Genomic DNA, 20,451 nt, shown 5'->3' with positions numbered 1-20,451 from the left:
AACTTCTTACTTCATCAGCTTATTTATTGTTCCGCATCATCGTAAACCTCAGCAGCGGTTCATGACTTTGATGTATTGTATTGACACATCGTATATTTCGTTTATAGTGTGACATATTTCAGGCTGTAACTGACATCAGTCAATTTCTCTTGCTCTATTTTTAACTCTTCTCATTAGCTGAAGCTGGATTTTATTATTGAAGTGCATACATGTAGATTTTTGTTTTTACCTTAAAAAAAATTGAGAGAGCTCATGGAGGGCCAATTGCTGCCTCTAAGTAATACCCCAACCCCCCCGCCCCCGATTGCTCTTGATGAATCATCTCTCCGAGATTAAAGGGGTCTTTAGAAATGTGCTTTTTTCATATTGTTGCAGGTTCCTGGCATGACCTGAGGCCCCATTATAACTCTGCTCAAAGAGAAACACTTTGTTCATTATTGGCTACTATGAGGCTCTGGGATTTAGATGGCAGCTGTACAGCTGTCTGTCCTGGTGTTGTTGTGCATTGGTGTTGCTGTGTTGTAACGTTTATCTTTTTAATTGCTGGTGATGTTTGTTTGTCACAGTTGGTCAGTTGATGCATTTTGTATTGCTGTGTGAAGTATTGCAATCGTATTGGCTGTAATCATTGCCTCTTTATAGCCAACACTATGCTGTTAGCCTATATCTTTATTAACTGTGCTCATTTGAACCAAATATTTACTGTTATTTTCTTTTTATATCCACTAAAAGACTGGCATGTTTGTTCTATTTTTTGTTGTGCTTTAATGAAAACCAGCAGTATTATGCTGGGGTAGCTGTATGGTTTTTCCTTAATTTGCATATTTCTAAATGTATTGGCGCAGATATATGCTGCAAGCAGTTTTCTGTTGTACCCGAGTGGGTGGGTGTCAAACACAACATTTGTAAGTGAGACAAAATGTACTTTTTCCGAACACAATGATGGAATGTGATCGGGAATGCGGACGTGCTCCTCATGCAAATTAAGGATGTCATGTCAGGCACCATCTGCAGGGCCGGATCCATTACTCAGCAAACTCAGGATCAGCACCTTTCCGAACTCGGCGTATTTTATGTAGCATTGTGTCTTCGCTGTAACTGTATTCCCTTACCTGCCCAGGTCCCTTCAGGACAACCTGTCTCTTTCAGCTTTCAGTTCCAACCAAAACAAAAAAACACACACAAAACAGGGAAAAACCTAAAACTCTTGTGACTATGTGTGTAGCTTTCTTGCTCTGAAAATTAAACTTTATAAGTGTTTTTAAGGCTCATGTGTGTTCACATTTAACTGCACATGCACAGTAGTGTTAATATCGAAGTGTACAAATGCGAACCTTACCCCTAAACGGTACAATGTTAAACATAACACATTTCTTAAATTTTTTATTTTTTATGACTTTTTATTTTACCTTTCTACAGTTTCAAAAAAAAAGAAAAGGGAAAAGGCCCTGTGCAAAGTTTAGGAACCCTGTCAGTTAGTACTTTGTACCTCCTCCTCGGGAAACTGTAACAGCTTGTAAACACTTCCTGTAGCCAGCTAAGAGTCTTTCAATTCTCGCTTTTGGAATTTTCCCCATTCTTCCTGGCAGAACACCTCTAGCTCAGAAATATTCTTCGGCCTCCTTGCATGCATGGCATGTTTGAGATCTCTCCACAGATTTTCAATAATATTCAAGTCTGTGGACTGTTGGGGCCATTCCAAGAAGAGCTAGACCTGGGTTTGCTGCTCTTTTTTGCAGCACATTTGCAGTGATGTTTGGGTTCTTCTGAGCATTTCTCACCAGGTCTCGGGCCATTCTATCTGAAATCTTTCTTGGTCTTCCAGACCTTGCCTTGACTTCAACTGTTCCATTTATCTTCCATTTTCTAATAATGTTTCTGACAGTGGAAATGGGTTGTTTTGAAACATTGAGAGAGTTTTTGGTAGTAATGAACCATCTCCATTCTGAAATCCTTGGATAACCTTGGCTCTTAACACCAGACAGAACAGCCACTGCGGTTGGATACTTTAGAAGGCATGGAGTTACTTCAGAATAAAAAGTTCAGTCCTTGGAATTATACCTGTCTGACTGACCAAGTGATTTACTAACGAGTAAATCACTTGGGTCTGGGTCTTAGTAATCATCTTAAAATGATGCACAGGGCCCTTTTCCTTTTTTTATTAACAATAAAAAATTTTAATAAAAATCGATCTTGCTTTAAAATTTGCAGAAAGGTTTAACATTTTTTTTATGTCTCTCATTCAGGGTTCAGGTTTGTTTTCGATCACATATAGATTAATTGTAACACACCAGGGGTACCCAAATTTTTGCACCCCACTGTATCTAGTCTTACTAAAAGTAATGATATCAAATAATAATATTCAGCTCATTTGGAGGTAGGTGGGCGGTGGGGGAGGGTTTAAGGGCTGGGGGTCCTCCGATAAGGACCGAGAAAATCCCAAAAGCTCATTCATATGCGCATACAGTATGCCTTTGATATATTGCACAGAAGAAAAAAAAGAATATAAATCTGAATAAATTATAATACAGCTTATAGCTTATTATAGCTTAAGCATGTTGAGAAGGATTATTCAGGACCGTACATTTCTATTTTGTCTTTTTTTTTTTCTGTCTCTAGTGAGACGGCGCGTAGCAGGGGTCTGAGCGTGAGTCTACATTGCCGTGGCTTTGTGGAGAGAACCTGACATGTGTAGAGGCATGAATGGAGAGTGGAGAGGAAGGCTCTCCCTACAGGGAGCAGCTGAGAATGAGGGAGATGTAATTGAAGGCCAATTACCCTACCAGCAACACCGTCTGTGTCCAGGATGCTGTTTTGTTCGCAGTGAGACGGCATTTCTGCTTTACTCCTGACACTTCCGCGGGCCCTGTAGTACACGTGTACCCTCCACGCTCGACTGTAGGAGTGGATGGCGTTCCATTTGTCATGTCTCCGGATGGCTTTCGGCGGGTTTCGGGACATCTGTTTGTTTTAAAGCTGATTAATGAAGACACTTTTTTAAAAACAAACAGGATATTAACATCCATTCTTCTCACTGACTTCTGTGATTAATGTGCATGATGCAATACAGTACATTGATCTTTTTTTCACATTTAGCTGCCGTCAACATTTAGCTGCAGTCTGTACACACTATATGTATATGTATATTTAAATATTTAAGAGCTGTTTGATTTAGTTTCTGTAATTTTTGATGAAAAAAGTAAGAAACTGCGCTCCCATTGATTTTCCTGCTCGCAGTCTCCAGCATTGTGTTCGGGTGACACCGCTTGAAAGATGCTGATGCTGTGCTGTTATTAATACTCGGGCTCTTAGATCAGAAATTCCAGGTGTATTTGCGGCCGTTTTGCAGCAGTAGCTACTGGAGACGTTTCCTGGCTTTTTCCGATGTGGGAGAGCGTTCCGGCGTGAATGTGCAGGCCTCATGCGAAATTGACAGAGGAGGAAAGGTGTGATTTATTGGAGGGCTAATGAGTGGGAGGGATCCATACGCCCTTCACGCACCCTTGAATGTGGGGAGTGGTGGGGGAGGGGGGAGTACGGACGCAGGGCCTGGCCAGGGTCTGCACAAAATGGCAGAAAAAGCAGATCTGGGGTAGCGGCCATGATTAATGAGATGAAGGATTTCTTGCGACCGCCTGCACCTCTCGCGCTGTCCCGGGACTGAAGGAGGGAGTTTTGTGGGGGAGTTTCCCAAGAGCTTCCCGAAAGCCTGTCTCCACCTCCCTGCCTGTGCCATGTGGCTCTTTGGGTCAGGTGGACTCTCAAGATGACTAGGTCCCTCTCTGTGTCTTCCTGTTTGTTTTAAAGACAAGCTGAAACCCAAATTCACATTTCCTTCAAATTAGTCAATTAGTCATCACCACACAGACATGTCTTAAAGTATGTATCCCATACAATTAATAAAATTGTAATATATGTGTATTTTCAAAACAAAGATTTTTTTCCATCCACTTCTTGTAAAGTGAGATTTGATGATATATTTTGCGTCATTGTGTACCACTGGGCATGTATGTCGATCAAATATACATTTTCTGTTCCAGTCCATATCCTTTTCACACAGTGACGCGCATCCTCATTTGACATCCCTCTCTTCATTTGACGTCAGTCAAATGCATTGAAAATCCATTCCAAAATTCCCATGAAAGATCCGTTTTACACGTGTATAATTCATATCGTGGAGGCTAGTGCTGCTCTAACTAACTTCTAATTGCTTGTCTTTAATACTGCTGTGTGATGTACGCATCGTGAGTGGCAGTGATCTAGAGAGGGTCTTTCAGATTTACTGGGGAGTTGAGGGTGTGCTGAAAAGATTCAGTTGCAGGCAGAACTGTGCTCAATTAGGCTACATTCCAACCTTAAATTTAGTTGTCTGCTCACTAAAAGAAAAGGTGACGGATACGAGCGCTCTTTATGGGCTTTGAGTACGTGTTAGTCACCCGAGCCCTTTGCTTTGGGTCCGCTGTGCCTGAGAGCGCAAGGTTCTGCTGCATTGCAGCTGTCGTTGGCGGCTTGGAACTCATCTTAGGAACCAAATGGCACAAAACACTCAAAGATACCTGAGAACCCAGAACCGGAGTTCTAACCAGGGGTATAGGGTTCTACGCAGTTCAATGTTCGATCAACTCTTACAGCGTACGTATGGTCTCCATTGGACTCATGTGTTGAGTTGAATTAAAGGTACAATAGGTAAGATTTTGATGTTAAAACATTGTTTACCATTTTAAATCCCTTCCTATCATTGAAAAAGGCTCACTGACATGTTGACTCACCCTCTGCCTGTGTTTATAGTCCTTAAATTCGGGTTTCAAAATGTGCAGTTGATGGGCCGGCATGCTGTACCAAAACATCGTATAGCATCGTATAACATCGGTTCTAATTGGCACAGCCAATGGCGTTTCAACGTCAGCACGTTCACAGGGAAGGGGTGGGATAAACAGTGTTGTGGTTTGAGCGTGTTTGTTGCTGCAATTCCTCTCTTGACCCTTAAAAGTCTGAAATTACCTCGTGTACCTTTAATGCTGGCCATTTTGCTGTGTATATGAAAAATGTGTACCTGATATGGGAAGGATATTTGTTTGGTACTTTTGTTATATACAGCTGAAACGACCTTTTGATACAAGTTCAAACTTATGCAGGTGCTATACAAAACAATGCTGTGAAATCAGATTTTAAAGTTTTAAAATAGAAAGTAAAGTTTCTTCCAATCTAATAGTTCTACCTCCTGGCTGAAGGACTATGCTCATGAGTAAATCCAAGCGATTGGGACAAAATAATTTACTTTATGAACCTGATATAAATCAGTTCTTAAAGTACAGACCCCCCTCATGCACCCTTACACTTTTACTCCAAACATCCACTAGGACTAATCTTTTTAATGCTGTTTTGTCTGTAGCCAAACCATTTTCTGAAGCCCGATAGAATGATTTTTCAGTTTTTGCTTCATATATCCAGTGTAGAATGACACATTTCCGCATTTCAGTGACTCTAATGTGAATTAGCCCCCTGAATACAAGAACCAGCGGTGCAAAACAAAATGGCTTCCACTTGTTTTCAGAGTCAAATGTCATTGAAGAGAAGCCAAGTGTACATTCAGGAACACCGTTTGACCTGTGTGACCACTCTCCAGATCGTTGTGTGACATGCAGAGCGAGGGTGGATTGGTATAGGTGCACTTGCCTGCTTTGTGTTTCCAAAGCCTTTCTGCCGCTCGGCCGTGGACACGAGCCCAGACCTAGGGAGGGCAAGGCCGCCACTCCAGGCGTGTGGGGGTAAAGTGCTGTGTAATTAAAGGACAGCATTGTGCTGGCCCTCAGCACCAGTCACGTGGACGCGCGTGTGAAGATGTGGCATCTGTGTTAATGAGAGCGCAGCAGGAGGGGCAGGTGTGACTGTGCTGGCCAGCTGCTGCGCTTATTCAGAGGGGTCTAATGGAGAAGGGGAGAGGGGGGTTTCCCCTCTGTAGAGTCATCGCTCATATCGCGACCCTCCCCCAGTGCAGGTTCACCCCTTTGTGTTGGACGTGCAATTGAGCGTGTGTATGCGTGTGCCCATTAGAGCGTGTGTTTGTGTGTGCCCATTCGAGTGCGCGCGCATGTGTATTTGTGTGTACATTACAGCTTTTGTATTTGAGTGTGTATGTGTATGCACATTAAGACTGTGTGTGCATGTATGTATAGTATGTGTCCCCAATAAAGCGCATGAGCGCATCTATTTGAGCTTGTTTGTGTGTGACCATTAGAGTGTGTGTACCCATTCGAGTGTGTGCTTTTGTGTATTTGAGCATATGTATCTGTGTCCCCATTAGATTGTGTTTGTGCATTTATTTCAGTGTCTGTATGTATGTACCAAATATAGTGTGTTTGTGTATTTGAGCATGTGTATGTGTATTGTTGAGTGTGTGTATGTGTGTCCCCAATAAAGCGTGTGTGTCTTTGAGCATGTGCATGTGTGTGACCATTCCCATTAATGTTTGTGTGTGCGTGTATGTGTGTCCCCAAGAGAGTGTGTGCGCACGTGTGTAGTAGGGCAAGTGTGTGTGTATCCATTTGAGCGTGTATTTCAAAATGTATTTGTGTGTGCATATGTCGCGTGTTTGCAGTCGTCTCTGTGCGTCCTTGTGTTTTGAGTGTGCATATTTGTGCAGGTGCTTGTGATTCAGTGTTTGTGTGTGTGCATTTGATTATGAATATCAATGTAAATCACCTGAAGGTTATGATTAACATATGAATGTTTTGGTAAGGATTAAAATATGTATGCTTGTTAATCATGAACAACAAAAGCAGATTCAGAACACAATGATCAGTGAGAGAAGATCTTTGCCTCCCTTATATCTAAATCATGGGCCCCCACTTAGGTGAAGGCTGTTTATAAAAAAAAGTGCACAATTGCTCTGAAATTTAACCAGCAAGCATTTAGTGTTAGAAATGTGAACATTTGTACACTTCGAGACATTTGTAATCATTGTGGCAGGATGGCCTTTGTCCCTGAGGTGAGAGTTTAATCAGCAAGACCCTTGTGTATGGTTTATACAAGCATGTTGTGTTCTTACAGAGATAATGAAATCCCAGGAGCGGGGGGGCATGCTGGTTCCCCCTGGAGAGCTGATGCATTCTGGGAGTTAAAATGCTGCTTTTCTTTCAGTGTAGGGGACCAGCTGTCACTTCAGCTCAAAACATTCAATGCTCTTCTTGTCAGGCAGACATTTTAATGTGTGCGTTATCACTCACTGTGTTCACACTGATATATTTTTACTCATCTGTACTTACTTACTTGTGTGTTTACTTCACGCCTCATTAGGTATTTTTAGACATATTTTAGATTTGTTGGTCTTCAGCTACTGTAGCCTATCCATTTCAAGGCTCTACGTGTTGTGTGTTCTGCGATGATCTTCTGCATACCACTATTGTAATGTGTGGTTATTTGAGTTACTGTCGCCTTCCTGTCTGCTTTTTGTTTTTCACACCATTCTCTGCATACTCTACAGACTGTTGTGTCTGAAAATCCCAGGAGACAAGCAGTTTCAGAGATACTCAAACCAGTCTGGCACCAGCAATCCTTCCATAGTCAAGGTCACTTTGGTCGCATTTCTTCCCATTCTGATGTTTTGGTCTGAACAACAACTGAACTTCTTGACCATGTCTGCATGTTTTTATGAATTGAGTTGCGGACACATGACTGGCTGATTATATATTTGCATTAAAGAGATGCTTTACAAGTGTACCTAATAAAATTATACTTTTCCAATCATTTGCAATCATCCAAAAATTACCTGACTTGAGTTTTAAAATGTAATGTTTGTGTTGTAATGTAATGTTTGCAAAATGGTGAAAGCAGGTGTCTAACTGCTGATTTTGAGAACATGTTGACTGGGGGTTTTAGGAAGTTTATCTTGTCTTGCTGTCATTCCAGATGTTGGTGGTGCACATATGTGGCCCCTGAGATGTTCTTTTGTGAGTTTTGTTGAGCAGCAGTTCAAAAATACTTTTTTATATCCAGTGTAGATCCTCACATTGTGGGATTAATACCAAGTACCAGCTATTGTTTACTTAAAGCGCCATCAGCATTAAAATGTACGTGTGGCAGGCATTGTTAGTAATATCTGTCACATTCAGCAGATGGTACCGTTAACGAAGCGATACGTGTCATTATGAATGTCAGAAGCCTGACTCCAGGCAGTATTTTCTCAACGGTTTGTGTGTGTATGCATGAGGCTGTGCGCGTATGTGTTTGTGTGTTCTAACGTGTATGTGTGTGTGTGCATGTGCGTGTGTGTGTGTGCTAGTGTGTGTGTGTGTATGTGTGCTAGCGTGTGTTTGTGTGTGTATGCATGAGGCTGTGTGCGTATGTATTTGTGTGTTCTAACGTGTATGTGTGTGTGTGAGCATGTGCATGTGTGTGTATGCATGAGGCTGTGCACGTATGTGTTTGTGCGTGCATGTGTATGCCGGTGTGCGTGCATGTGCATGTGTGTGTGTGTGTGTGTGCTAGTGTGTGTGTGTGTGTGTGTATGTGTGCTAGCATGTGTGTGTCTATGTGTGTGCGTGTGTGGATAAGTGTATGCAGGGCAGAGGGTGCTTGAGGTTTGGAGATCACAGCACACAAATCTGAAAAACGTACTGTAACTGAGATATTATCACAGAAGTAAAAGTCGCTATTTGGTGTAAGCAAATAAAAGGCTTGTTTGGGGTATATGTTGTGTTTGGTTGGGCCTCAGCCCTATCAATGCTAAGCAGCTAATGGTAATGCTGCCAGTGAAGTTGGGTGTTGGGTGCTGCAGTGGAAGGGGGGGAGGGGTGGGGTTGGGTTGAGGCAGCATTAGCCCCCCAGGCGATGATCCAGTTAACACCCTCCCTAATTCAGTGAACAAAATATCCAATCCTTGGCTCTTGAAATCTGTTTGGGAAGGGAAGGAAAGCATCCAAATGTTTGCAAGGTGCTTGCTGATTCATTGTTTGCTTGCTTGTTTATGGGTTTGTTTTTCTGATGTCTGCATTGCTACAGCTCGGTCTCGTTGGCCGGGTCTTACAGTAAATTCTAATCCAAGAGCCACAGAGATGCTTTTGGCATTGACAGCGATGGTGCTTGGATGCAGTCGGGGGTATGCGCGTAAGAAGCTTGTTGTTCTGCAGCTGATGAATGCTTGCCCATATTGAAGGCCTTGTGTAGGAGAATAAGGGGTCTCATCTTCGTGTAGTAAAATCCAGGAAATGCGCATTTCAGGGACGTGACGTGTAAGGTGCTGGGTAGGTGGTTGTTGTGACTGTGGTGACAGAAGGTGGCGGCTGGTAAACGCGATGGCTGTCCTGCCGGCAGACCGTGTGATATCAGCGGATTAACTTCTGCAGCTGCATGGTAGGCCAGAGTGTCTCAGGCCAGATGTCGAGTTAATTAAGAGCCACTGAGTCTAATTGGCTACCGAGTCTAACTGAATCTGCACTTAGTCTACACTGGCTACTGAGTCTGTACTAAGTGCACTGGCTACTGAATCTGTACTGAGTCTACCCTGGCTACTGAGTCTGTACTGAGTTAGCAGACTACACTGCCTACTGAGGGCCATATTTTCTGTCCAGTGTCTGGGGTGTTGCAAGCTGGCCTGCTATTGATTTAGTATTTTCCAGATGATCCAGATGCCTCTGGTAATTTTGGGACTTTGGGCTAAGACACTAGTAGCAGCCCTTTCTATGGTATATTGCTCATTTCAGGGCTTCGCATGCAATGTGTGCCTGATCAACCTACCCAAAAGCCAATGAACAGTTTTCGTGGATTGTATGCTGTTCAGTTTGTGTTTGATATAGCTAAATCCCACAAGCAAAAAAACTGCATCTGCTACATTGTATTTTTTTTCTTCATAATTTGAATTCCTGTTTATTTATTTAGGTTTTCAATTGTTCATAACTCATTGTAGACTGCGATCCCTGGGGTACTGTATTTCGTTATTTTTCATGTTAACAATCTTTTCATGTTAATTACACAGAGTAGTTAAAAAGATAGCAGTAGAGATGCAGTAGAGCCTACTGACACAAATGATGTATAGACAATTTCTCTCTTGGCATAAAAATGTCATCTTTGAAAAGACACACCCAGTGCGCCATGCACCTCCCCAGTGACTACGCCATGCAAAGTCTGCACTGACTAATGAGTCTGCACTGGCTACTGAAGGCTAATTTATGCTTGGACAGAAATGATGCAAATTTGACTCTTTTCACGTCAAGCTGACACTATTGCCGGTCGGTGACGGGTGTCATGTACCTGCAGATTTTTGTAAGGTCACAGAACATGAGAAGTGCAGCACAGCCATGATTGCTCGACTAAAACAAAGACAAAAGGTTGCCATGGTGAGGATGCTAGTTTACTCCTAGCTTTTATGAATGAAGATGCTTTGTTTACCTAGCTAGCTAGCTAGCTAGCCAAATGGTCAGGTTTGAGGACAAGCTGGTTGCTATAGTTACAACGTGCACTTTCACTGAATTATAAGTGCGAACCTTCGTCGAAACAAAATTCTGTCGGCAGAGGAGACACGACACTTTGTCACCAAAGCATAAATTGGCCTCGAGTCTGCGCCGGCTACTGGAAGAGAGAGAGTGAAGAGAGTGAAGATATAATCCCAGTGGCAGAGCAGGCCATAATGTCCCACAGAGCGATACTCAGAATGGCAAAGGAGGTAGTGGAGAGGTGAGGGGAAGGGGGTTTAGCTGTGGCTTCAGGGGAGGATCAGACCCAGACGTGATTAATAGAGGCTATGTGCTGGGTCCTTTGTCTCCACATGAGGCTGCTTATTCAGCGCTGGTGCCTCAGACGCTGGCGCGCACGTGCCGGTGTGTGCCGCAGTACACTGCAAACAGCGGGCATGAATGTGTGTGTGTGTGTGTGGGGGTGGGTGGGGGGGGGTCATTCTGCATATCTGGGTTCATCAGGCAAGGCTGATGCTATCAGGGGAGCCAGAGCAGAAAGACACGCCCCTGCGCACACACACACACACACACACACACACACACACACACACACACACATCCGTGCACATGCACATTCATGGCTGCAAAGTGCATCCAATTACATGCCTACAACCAGTTCAATTATCAAAACTGCTAATATTGTATGTGCTGACCTTTGGTTTTGCCATTATAAAATGGCAGCTTCAATTAAAATCAGTCCATCGCCGGCCTTTACCACAGAATTTAATACATCTGTTTAAAACAAGTCCAGAGTTAAGCTCCTCGGTAGTATTGTCAATACCTCAAGCATACCCCGGATATCTTTCCACGACACTTTTTTTTAGAGACGGATCCTTTCCGCGCCTGACCCTATCTCAACACGCCACATGTAATCCACTTCGATCCTAACCGGGACCGTCTCCCGTTGGCACTGAGCAACAGACCTCCCCAGCCTCCCTGGTCTCAGTCTCCACTCCACTCCCGGAACCCCTCCAACCCCCCCCACTGGACGCTCGCTAATGAGTTCTACCTTCTGACTAGCAATAACGCAACCCCTTCACGTCCGGTAATAAACGCTAATGCACGGCCTCGGTTCAATTTAGCTCTTTGTACAATGGATTTGAAAGAGGAGGGGAGGCTTCTGTCGATGGAGTGCTTCACAAAGAGATGGATGCTATGCAAATGCCGAGGACAATAAAGGGAGGGAAGTTTGGGGGTGAATGGGGCGGGGCGGGGCGAGCGCATGTCTCTGCCCGTTAAATAAATTATTCAAATCCCAAAGCAATTAAAAACAGAAACTGTTATCAACATTCACCTCCAGCAAGACGTTCTCAATTTCGCCAGTGTATCTTAATAGATTTGGAATGGTTTGAATTTTAAGCAGTGGAATATTCCGACCAGAGCGAAGCCTGAATGTGGATTGATGATGCAATAAAGTCCCATGAATGATACTGCCCCATTCACAATCTGCACGGTAACAGATCACAATTTTTCTTTGTTTTATTTGGGCCTAAAAAGCATCCCAGAAAGCATCGTTATGTAACGTATGCATTTTAAAGAGGGGATGAAAAGATTTTACTAATAACATTTTGAGGCTGGCTTAGCTATGCCCCGAAATAACTGTGATGAAAAATGTTATGATATGAAATGTTATGATATGAAAATGTTTTCAGAAGCTTTACAGCTGGAGCGGAGTCATTCATTAGGTGTGGCATTAAGAAGCTGGCAAACAGAGCTTACTGGGGTTGGAGAAATCTCTACGCATGTGTGCAGTAATGAATGCTATTATTTTGTGGTCTGTAGAGGCCATCTCATGTACTGCACTATCTAAGAGCGTCGTATGCGCGTTTACCGTATTTCTGCACTGCAGTGGTTGAAATCAGACCTTATTTTAATTTATGGCCCGTGCTAACCCCTGGCGGGACCATGAGTCATTTCTATGGTGATAACTTCAGGAATGTTCTCTAGCTTGCCTATCAAACTGTTTCCTGTTTTCAAATTACCTCAGAGAGGTTTGAGGCCCCGCAGGTTTTTATATTATGGAAATGCGGTTATGTTTATTAAAATTTATGAAAAATATGAATGAATTGAAATCAAAATGCCCTGCGATGGACTGGCGACCTGTCCAGGGTGTATTCCTGCCTTTCGCCCAATGTATGCTGGGATAGGCTCCAGCCCCCCTGCGACCCTGATCAGGATAAGCGGGTTTAGATAATGGATGGGATGGATGAAATCAAAATGAAACTTTTGTGACCTGGTGCCACTGCACAGAATATTTCCAACTCACTTTTTTGTACAGAAAACAGCTTAATTGACAAAACCAGTGACAAAAAGACTGCATGTGAAACACGGTTGCCTTTTATTCTCTCTATAGAGAAGATACTCAAAGGCAGAAACCTTGTCTCTGTGGCTCAGACAGTCTTTTGTTAAGTGGTATGAATTGCAGCTTTGGAACCGGAGTCTGGTATGTGCTTGTTACAACTGCAGACAGAGAGATGCCCTTGGTATAAAGCTATCATTGGCCCCTGCATTGATCCGAGACGCCATTTCACTGAGGATAATACCCCTGGGGCTGGTGGCACTAGCCGTACACCCGTATACCCATACACCATAGCCAATTGTGCCAATCAAAGTAAGTAAAATGCCAGGCAATGCGCTTTTTTTATTTTGTTTGTAAATATGTCAGCAAAACCTTTTCATTTTCTGCTGATCATTGTTAATACTGCAAGAAAATACTTTATAGTCTTCCTTTGACCTTGGTTGGTTCTGTGAGAACAAACCCCAGGAAAAGCTTTTGATTAACTGTATATATAAAAATTTTTATATCTTATAGGAGCACAGATTTGTGGCCTATGCAAGATGAAAATACAACACAAAACACTCTTCCTAGAATGTTCAAATGATGTGTTGCTATTTATAGGTGTAGATGTAGAAAACAAATGTTAATTACTAGGGAAGCTACTGATATTTCAGAAAATTACATTACACTGCATTACATTTTATTTGCCAGATTCTTTTATCAAAAAAAGTGCATATCAAGGTCATATGAGAACAGCATAGCTGTACTAAACTAAGCTACTAAAGTATTACCAATGTAAAGCTGAGTACAACATGCTAAATACTGCGGCTATGCAGAGGCCTGTATTTAACAGGGTACATTCAGCCCTTAGAGCAGATGCTGTGCACTTTGCCCTTCTACAGAGTCAAAAATCTTGTGGCCACAACTTAATAACTCTTGGGACCAAGATCCTGATTAGCTTTTGCCAACAAATGAATCAACTAATGATAATAATTGGTCCTGACAAGGATCCCTGTGGATTGCCAATGCCTGTGCGCAAATAGCATTATCACTGGAGCAAGGCGGTCGCCTAGTTTGTTTACACTCTCAGAAATAAAGTGCGTGGGGAAGTACATTTTTGGAGTTCAAATTTCCCAAATCTACCCTGAAAGTACAGTAATGTAAGTAATCTCTTTTGGACAAATGAGTACATTTTCCAAGCAAAAAATGTCCGGAAAGTATTCACAGCGCTTCACTTTTTGTTATGTTACAGCCTTATTCCAAAATGGAATGAATTCATTTTGTTCCTCAAGATTCTACACACAACACCCCATAATGACAACATGAAATAAGTTTTTTTGAAATTTTAGCAAATTCATAAAAAATAAAAAACGAAGAAATCACATGTACATAAGTATTCACAGCCTTTGCTCAATACTTTGTTGATGCACCTTTGGCAGCAATTACAGCCTCAATTCTTTTTGAATATGATGCCACAAGCTTGGCACACCTGTCTTTGGGCAGTTTCGCCCATTCCTCTTTGCAGCACCTCTCAAGCTCCATCAGGTTGGATGGGGAGCGTCGGTGCACAGCCATTTTCAGATCTCTCCAGAGATGTTCAATCGGATTCAAGTCTGGGCTCTGGCTGGGCCACTCAAGGACATTCACAGAGTTGTCCGGAAGCCACTCCTTTGATATCTTGGCTGTGTGCTTAGGGTCGTTGTCCTGCTGAAAGATGAACCGTCGCCCCAGTCTGAGGTCAAGAGAGCAGGTTTTCATCCAGAATGTCTCTGTACATTGCTGCATTCATCTTTCCCTCAATCCTGACTAGTCTCCCAGTTCCTGCCGCTGAAAAACATCCCCACAGCATGATGCTGCCATCACCATGCTTCACTGTAGGGATGGTATTGGCCAGGTGATGCGCAGTGCCTGGTTTCCTCCAAACAGGACGCCTGGCATTCACGCCAAAGAGTTCAATCTTTGTCTCATCAAACTCCAGGCGGGCTGCCATGTGCCTTTTACTAAGGAGTGGCTTCTGTCTGGCCACTCTACCATACAGGCCTGATAGGTGGATTGCAGCAGAGATGGTTGTCCTTCTGGAAGGTTCTCCTCTCTCCACAGAGGAACACTGGAGCGCTGACAGAGTGACCATCGGGTTCTTGGTCACCTCCCTGACTAAGGCCCTTCTCCCCCGATTGCTCAGTTTAGACGGGCAGCCAGCTCTAGGAAGAGTCCTGGTGGTTCCAAACTTCTTCCATTTAGGGATGATGGAGGCCACTGTGCTCATTGGGACCTTCAAAGCAGCAGAAATGTTTCTGTACCCTTCCCCAGATTTGTGCCTCGAGAAAATCCTGTCTCAGAGGTCTACAGACAATTCCTTTGACTTCATGCTTGGTTTGTGCTCTGACATGCACTGTCAACTGTGGGACCTTATATAGACAGGTGTGTGCCATTCCAAATCATGTCCAATCAACTGAATTTACCACAGGTGGACTCCAATGAAGCTGTAGAAACATCTCAAGGTTGATCAGTGGAAACAGGATGCACCTGAGCTCAATTTTGAGCTTCATGGCAAGGGCTGTGAATACTTATGTACATGTGATTTCTTAGTTTTTTATTTTTTATAAATTTTCAAAAATTTCAAAAAAACGTCTTTCATGTTGTCATTATGGGGTGTTGTGTGTAGAAGTTTGAGGAAAAAAATGAATTTATTCCATTTTGGAATAAGGCTGTAACATAACAAAATGTGGGAAAAGTGAAGCGCTGTGAATACTTTCTGGATGCACTGTATTGCTGGGTAGGGGTACAATGTTATGGACCTATATGATACAAGCATGTTACATGCTTTTATTTACATGTAGTGTACTTGCTTTCTTATTTGTAATGCAGAAAGGTCTAAAATATTAAACTGGCGTATGATTGAGTGTCCATATTTAGACCTGGTGCAGCAACGAAACATGACTTTAGGACAATGCCCAATGCAATGACCGTTCTTTATTTCAGAAAATACAGCTTAGCTTCTGCTCAGAAGTTGCTCAAGTCCACTCTCGCTTTCTGTAGTCCTTTCAGTCATTCATTCATTTGACCTGTGTCTCAGTATCTGTTTCTCACACTCACTCCTGTTTGTCATTGCAGTTCTATTCCCTGTGTATTTATACCCGTATATTTTCATCTTTTCCTCAACTCCCCCAGTGGTTTCCGGATTGTCTGACCTGTGTTTCGACCCGTTTTGTGTCCCCCGACTTTTTGTTCTTGGATTTGGAGTCTGTCTTTGTTTTGATCTGCTGGTGTCGAATTCGGACTGAATCGTTGCCTTATCGGACTGCCTACTGTGTACGAACTCTTGCCTGTGACATCGACCTTGTCTTGGATTACCACTGTTATATCAGTTTGCTGGCGATTGACCCCTGCCTGTTTTACCTGTCCTGAATTGAATAAAGACTTCCATTCAGCGTATTTCCTGGTTGCGATTGGTTCTTCAGTGCTGGTGTCTGATAAGTCTCACAAGATATACTGGCGTAGCAACAAGATATACAGGTGTAGCCACAATATATACAGGCATAGCCACAAGTTATACAGGCATAGCCACAAGATATACAGGTGTAGCCACAAGTTATACAGGCATGGCCACAAGATATACAGGCATAGCCACAAGATATACAAGTGTAGCCACAAGATATACAGGCGTAGCCACAAGATATACAGGCATAGCCTCCAGATATACAGGCATAGCCACAAGATATACAGGCGTAGCCTCCAGATATACAGGCATAGCCACAAGATAATGTGTTTCCATTTCCCTGTCCCCTCGTAGGCTCTGCATCTTTTAGCCATTCGAGATGCAGTGTTATTCACTCATGCTTTTCTGATAAATAACAATTGACAGTGTCTGGAAATAAATATCAGTGCAGTTTGGGGAAAGGGTTATCTGGAAAGGTGTTCACCTTTTTCCTAATAGCTGGCTAAATAAATAAGTTTTGTTGCTGATAGTAGTTTCAAAATGGCCGATTTGTCACAGAAGCTGCCGGAACACAGTTGCGTGAGGGAACTGTAAACAGAATTGGCACTTGAATTCTTTTAGGTCTCAAAGCACAGTGAAATTAGGCAATATGTGCTTTATGGCTGAAAATATTTGTTTTGAGTAAATTGCTGGAAATTATGGATGGTATAAGTTATGAGTTACATTTGGCTTCCAATTACAGAGAGCATGTAGAGGGTATCTGCGTTTTTATGGATTCATTCATTTTTATGGATTCATTCATTTGTGAATGATTCCTATAACCATGAATCATTTCAGGACCACGGACAGCACTGTCAGGTTGGAGGTTTTCAAGGGTTTCACGGAGGGAGGAATACCTGTAATTCTGCAATTGAGGCGTTCATATGTATGCAGAGAAAACAGAAGGAACTATGCTGCTAAACTATGGCTGATGCCATTCATGCAGCAGTACTAGACTGTGAATTATCAATCATATTGATCATATTAATATAAATTCATTTGTATGACCAGTTTTGAATCTATTTTCTTCCCTTTCTTTTTCCTCTGCTTCTCCCAATTTGTACACACAAATTATATTTGTTATCCTATCTCTTCAGTTGTCCTCCACCAATTTGGGTGGGTGTCTATTAGCATATAAAACCTATCCTCCAAAACTTGTGCTCTCCGCTGCTGTTACTATGCAGTACCGGCTGAGCTGGGCAGCCATTTTGTTGGAGGGCTGTCATGTGTGGCTGGCACAGGCAGACCCAGTGGAGGAGACATTCTTGGGCGTTGTGAGGGGTGAGACCCTGTCGACTAGAACTCTCTTCCGGGTGTTTCTGTAGCCCAGGGATCTTCATTCCTTGTCCTGGCTAGCTGCAGGGTCTGCTGGTTTTTGTTTTTGCCTTAATATCAGTCATACCTGGGTCGAATACATAATCGTTTTTGATTCAAATACTTTCCTGTGCTCGGTTAAGCTTTTGTGAGAGTATTTCATAGGTTCCAATACACTAGACAAGCTCAGCAAAGCGTAGAAAAGTACTTATAAAGTACGTAGCGATTATGTATTTGACTTAGGTCTGAAGGTCGGTAACCAGTCCGGACCTGAGAAAGCAGGTGAGGTGAGTTAACTGTCATTGACGGCTTTAATTGATCGATTAAGTGCCGAGTAACAACGACCTTGCGGCCCACCAGAGCCAGGAATGAAGATCACTGCTACAGCCGATTGTGCACTGGACTCTTAAGCCAACGTCAGCACTGACAGTCAGGAGACTATTCGGACCATGGTGCAGATCAATGTACAGAAGAGTAGGGCTTTAGCTTGACATGTCACACCGGAGACCCATTACATTGCTTGATTATAAGAATGTATAACTCCATTAACTCTTGTATTCTCACCTTGCATGCTTTAAAGACTCTATGATATCGTTTGTCATTGTGTTTGACAGAGCATGGCTAACTTCATGTTGATGGTCCTTTTCATTAATGGAGACTGGCACCATTTTCCATCTAACCGGCAGGCTGATAATGGCTAATGGCTAATTAGCATATGTCTGTGTCAGGAGACAGTGAAATAGTCTGCAGACATATTTTTGGCTTACTCCCACAGGGCTTACATTTTGTTTTTAAATGAATGGCATTTTTCTGCATTTTGTGAACAAACTTCCTCAGTTATATCTTAGTTCAGAGTCTTGAACAGGGGCAGAGCTTTCTTTGCACTTATATTATAGCGTGGATCCTTGTTTGTCCCAACTCTACTTCTCCGCTGGGGTTTGGAATGTGCTCTTGCTGAGAGAGCACCACTAACTCTGGTGTGGTGTGCCCTTGGTTATCACTTTCTGGAACTTTCTTTCCACACTGGAAACAACAGGATGATGGAGGTTGCGATTGTTGGCAGGGATGATGTGTTGGAGCATAATAAAAAACATGTACGGGGAAAACTAAATTTAAGTTGGCGGGGGTGGGTCGATAAATCAAGCTGGCAGATGGGGGGAAGTAAAAAAAAATTAAAAACGATTTCCCTTTTTCTTTCAGTGACCTCCTGTCTTCAAACTACGTGGAAAGGCACATTTCAGAAGACGGAAATGCCATCACATCCAAGGTAAGGCTCAGTTTGATAAATACCTTGAGAACCATTGTTTAAATTATTTTGTCTTTAATTCCATCCAATTAACCTTGATTAATCTGTCCAATTAGGATAATATGCATGAATTTCAACAACATGATTATGAATTACCTGTAATATCCTGCAGTAAAAAAAATGGCCCATATGTTGGGGCTTCAAAAAATGAGAAAACCAGTATACAGCCAAAGTACAAGTATTGTTATCTATGATATATGCTCAATCTGTTCTGCAATCAAGACCTTTAGCATGGATAGTAATGCATCATTACTGTGACAAATGGACCAAAGTGTCCATGTCTTGTCTCTCACCTGTTTGTTTTACAGTAGGCTTTGTTATGAATTTTCATGACATTTGCCCACATCTTTTAAAAATAACCAAAAACCGATATTCAATTAGTTTGCTTAGGTTAGGCTACATTAAACTCCAGAGTTTACAATTACTTTCAACTCACATCTCCTTAGTTCAGGGAGCCGGTCATATCCCATAATAATGCTATAAGATTGCCTCATTAATCTTACACTCTTAGAAAAAAGGGTTCTAAAAGTGTTCTTTATGGAACCTGCTATGGTGTGAAGTATGAAAGCAGATAAAGGATAATTTTTCCCAATGAGGAACCCTGAAACTAGATGGGGTTTCTGAGAGTGTTCCGTAGGCTACACATTTATTAATGATATCTCACGACATTCATCCGTTAAGAAAGGTTGCATGCTGTTAGGACCCTTTTCAAACCCTGTTTTTATTGTACAGGTCTTTCTACATCCTGCACGTATTTAACAAAATAAAACTGACGCGCAAATGGTAATTTTACTCTGAGTAGCCAGCTACAGTTACAGTGATGCTAGGACTACCGCATTCTCCTACTGTTGCAGCTTCACCATTGCGGCAGTGTTCAAACAAACAGCCTGTGAAAATGGAACAGAAACGTTATACGGCCAGTGTTTATTTTAAGACTCATCCGAGACGGTTGTTTTCTCTTGTCACGGTGGGGCGACTAAATCGTGACTTTCTCCGTTTCTATTTTTATATGTCAGTCACTCCAATCCTGTCACCTTATTTTTTCCTTGCGGTCTGATTTTCCGAAATCACGCTCGTCTGTCACCGATCTGCGCGCGGCTGTCTCGTTTGACCGCTGCTGCATTAGCTGCGCTGTTAATGTTAAATATGTATTATTATTATGCCGTGGATCATTGTTTTTGTGTGGGAGGTGGGAGGTGAGAAGGGTTTTTGTGTGGGAGGTGGGGGGTGAGAAGATACTTTTGCTAAGTTAGGATTGCGTTATGTACTGCTGTCAGAAACCTTGAGTCAAGTAGCCTACTATACATGTTAAAATGTAGGGCATTATGGTGACTCTACCATGCAGTCTGTAGGTTATGTTGAGGCAATGCGTAGGCCTTGCGAGTGTTTCTGTTTGAGTTTGACCAGGTCCTTTGCCACCCCACACGTCATTTGAAACCTTCTATATATGAAAGGTCAGTGTAACCCAGTTGTTTATGCAGCACTTGACACCTTAATTTTCCCTACTAAAAAAAAGTTTTTTTCTTGGCGGAACTATTGATGTTGGTATAGAATGATGAATCGCTGTTGCCTTTGCCTGTCTGCCACAGACAATACCTACGACCTCTGCCAAATGCAGATAAAT

General features: G+C 42.5%; 1 protein-coding gene across 3 annotated transcripts in view; it reads left to right on the top strand.

Moving 5' to 3' along the window:
• The window catches only part of adam22 (ADAM metallopeptidase domain 22), a 90,405-nt gene that overhangs the window by 7,511 nt on the left and 62,443 nt on the right, over positions 1-20,451 (top strand). For all 3 annotated transcript variants that reach the window (XM_061263618.1, XM_061263626.1, XM_061263608.1), the window contains exon 4: positions 18,722-18,788. In XM_061263618.1, the coding sequence (XP_061119602.1) occupies positions 18,722-18,788 (67 nt within the window). The remainder of the gene's footprint in view (positions 1-18,721; positions 18,789-20,451) is intronic.

Source organism: Conger conger, chromosome 1, assembly GCF_963514075.1.
Source record: "Conger conger chromosome 1, fConCon1.1, whole genome shotgun sequence".
NCBI classification, from domain to species: domain Eukaryota; kingdom Metazoa; phylum Chordata; class Actinopteri; order Anguilliformes; family Congridae; genus Conger; species Conger conger.
This window is presented reverse-complemented; position numbering and strand designations above follow the sequence as displayed.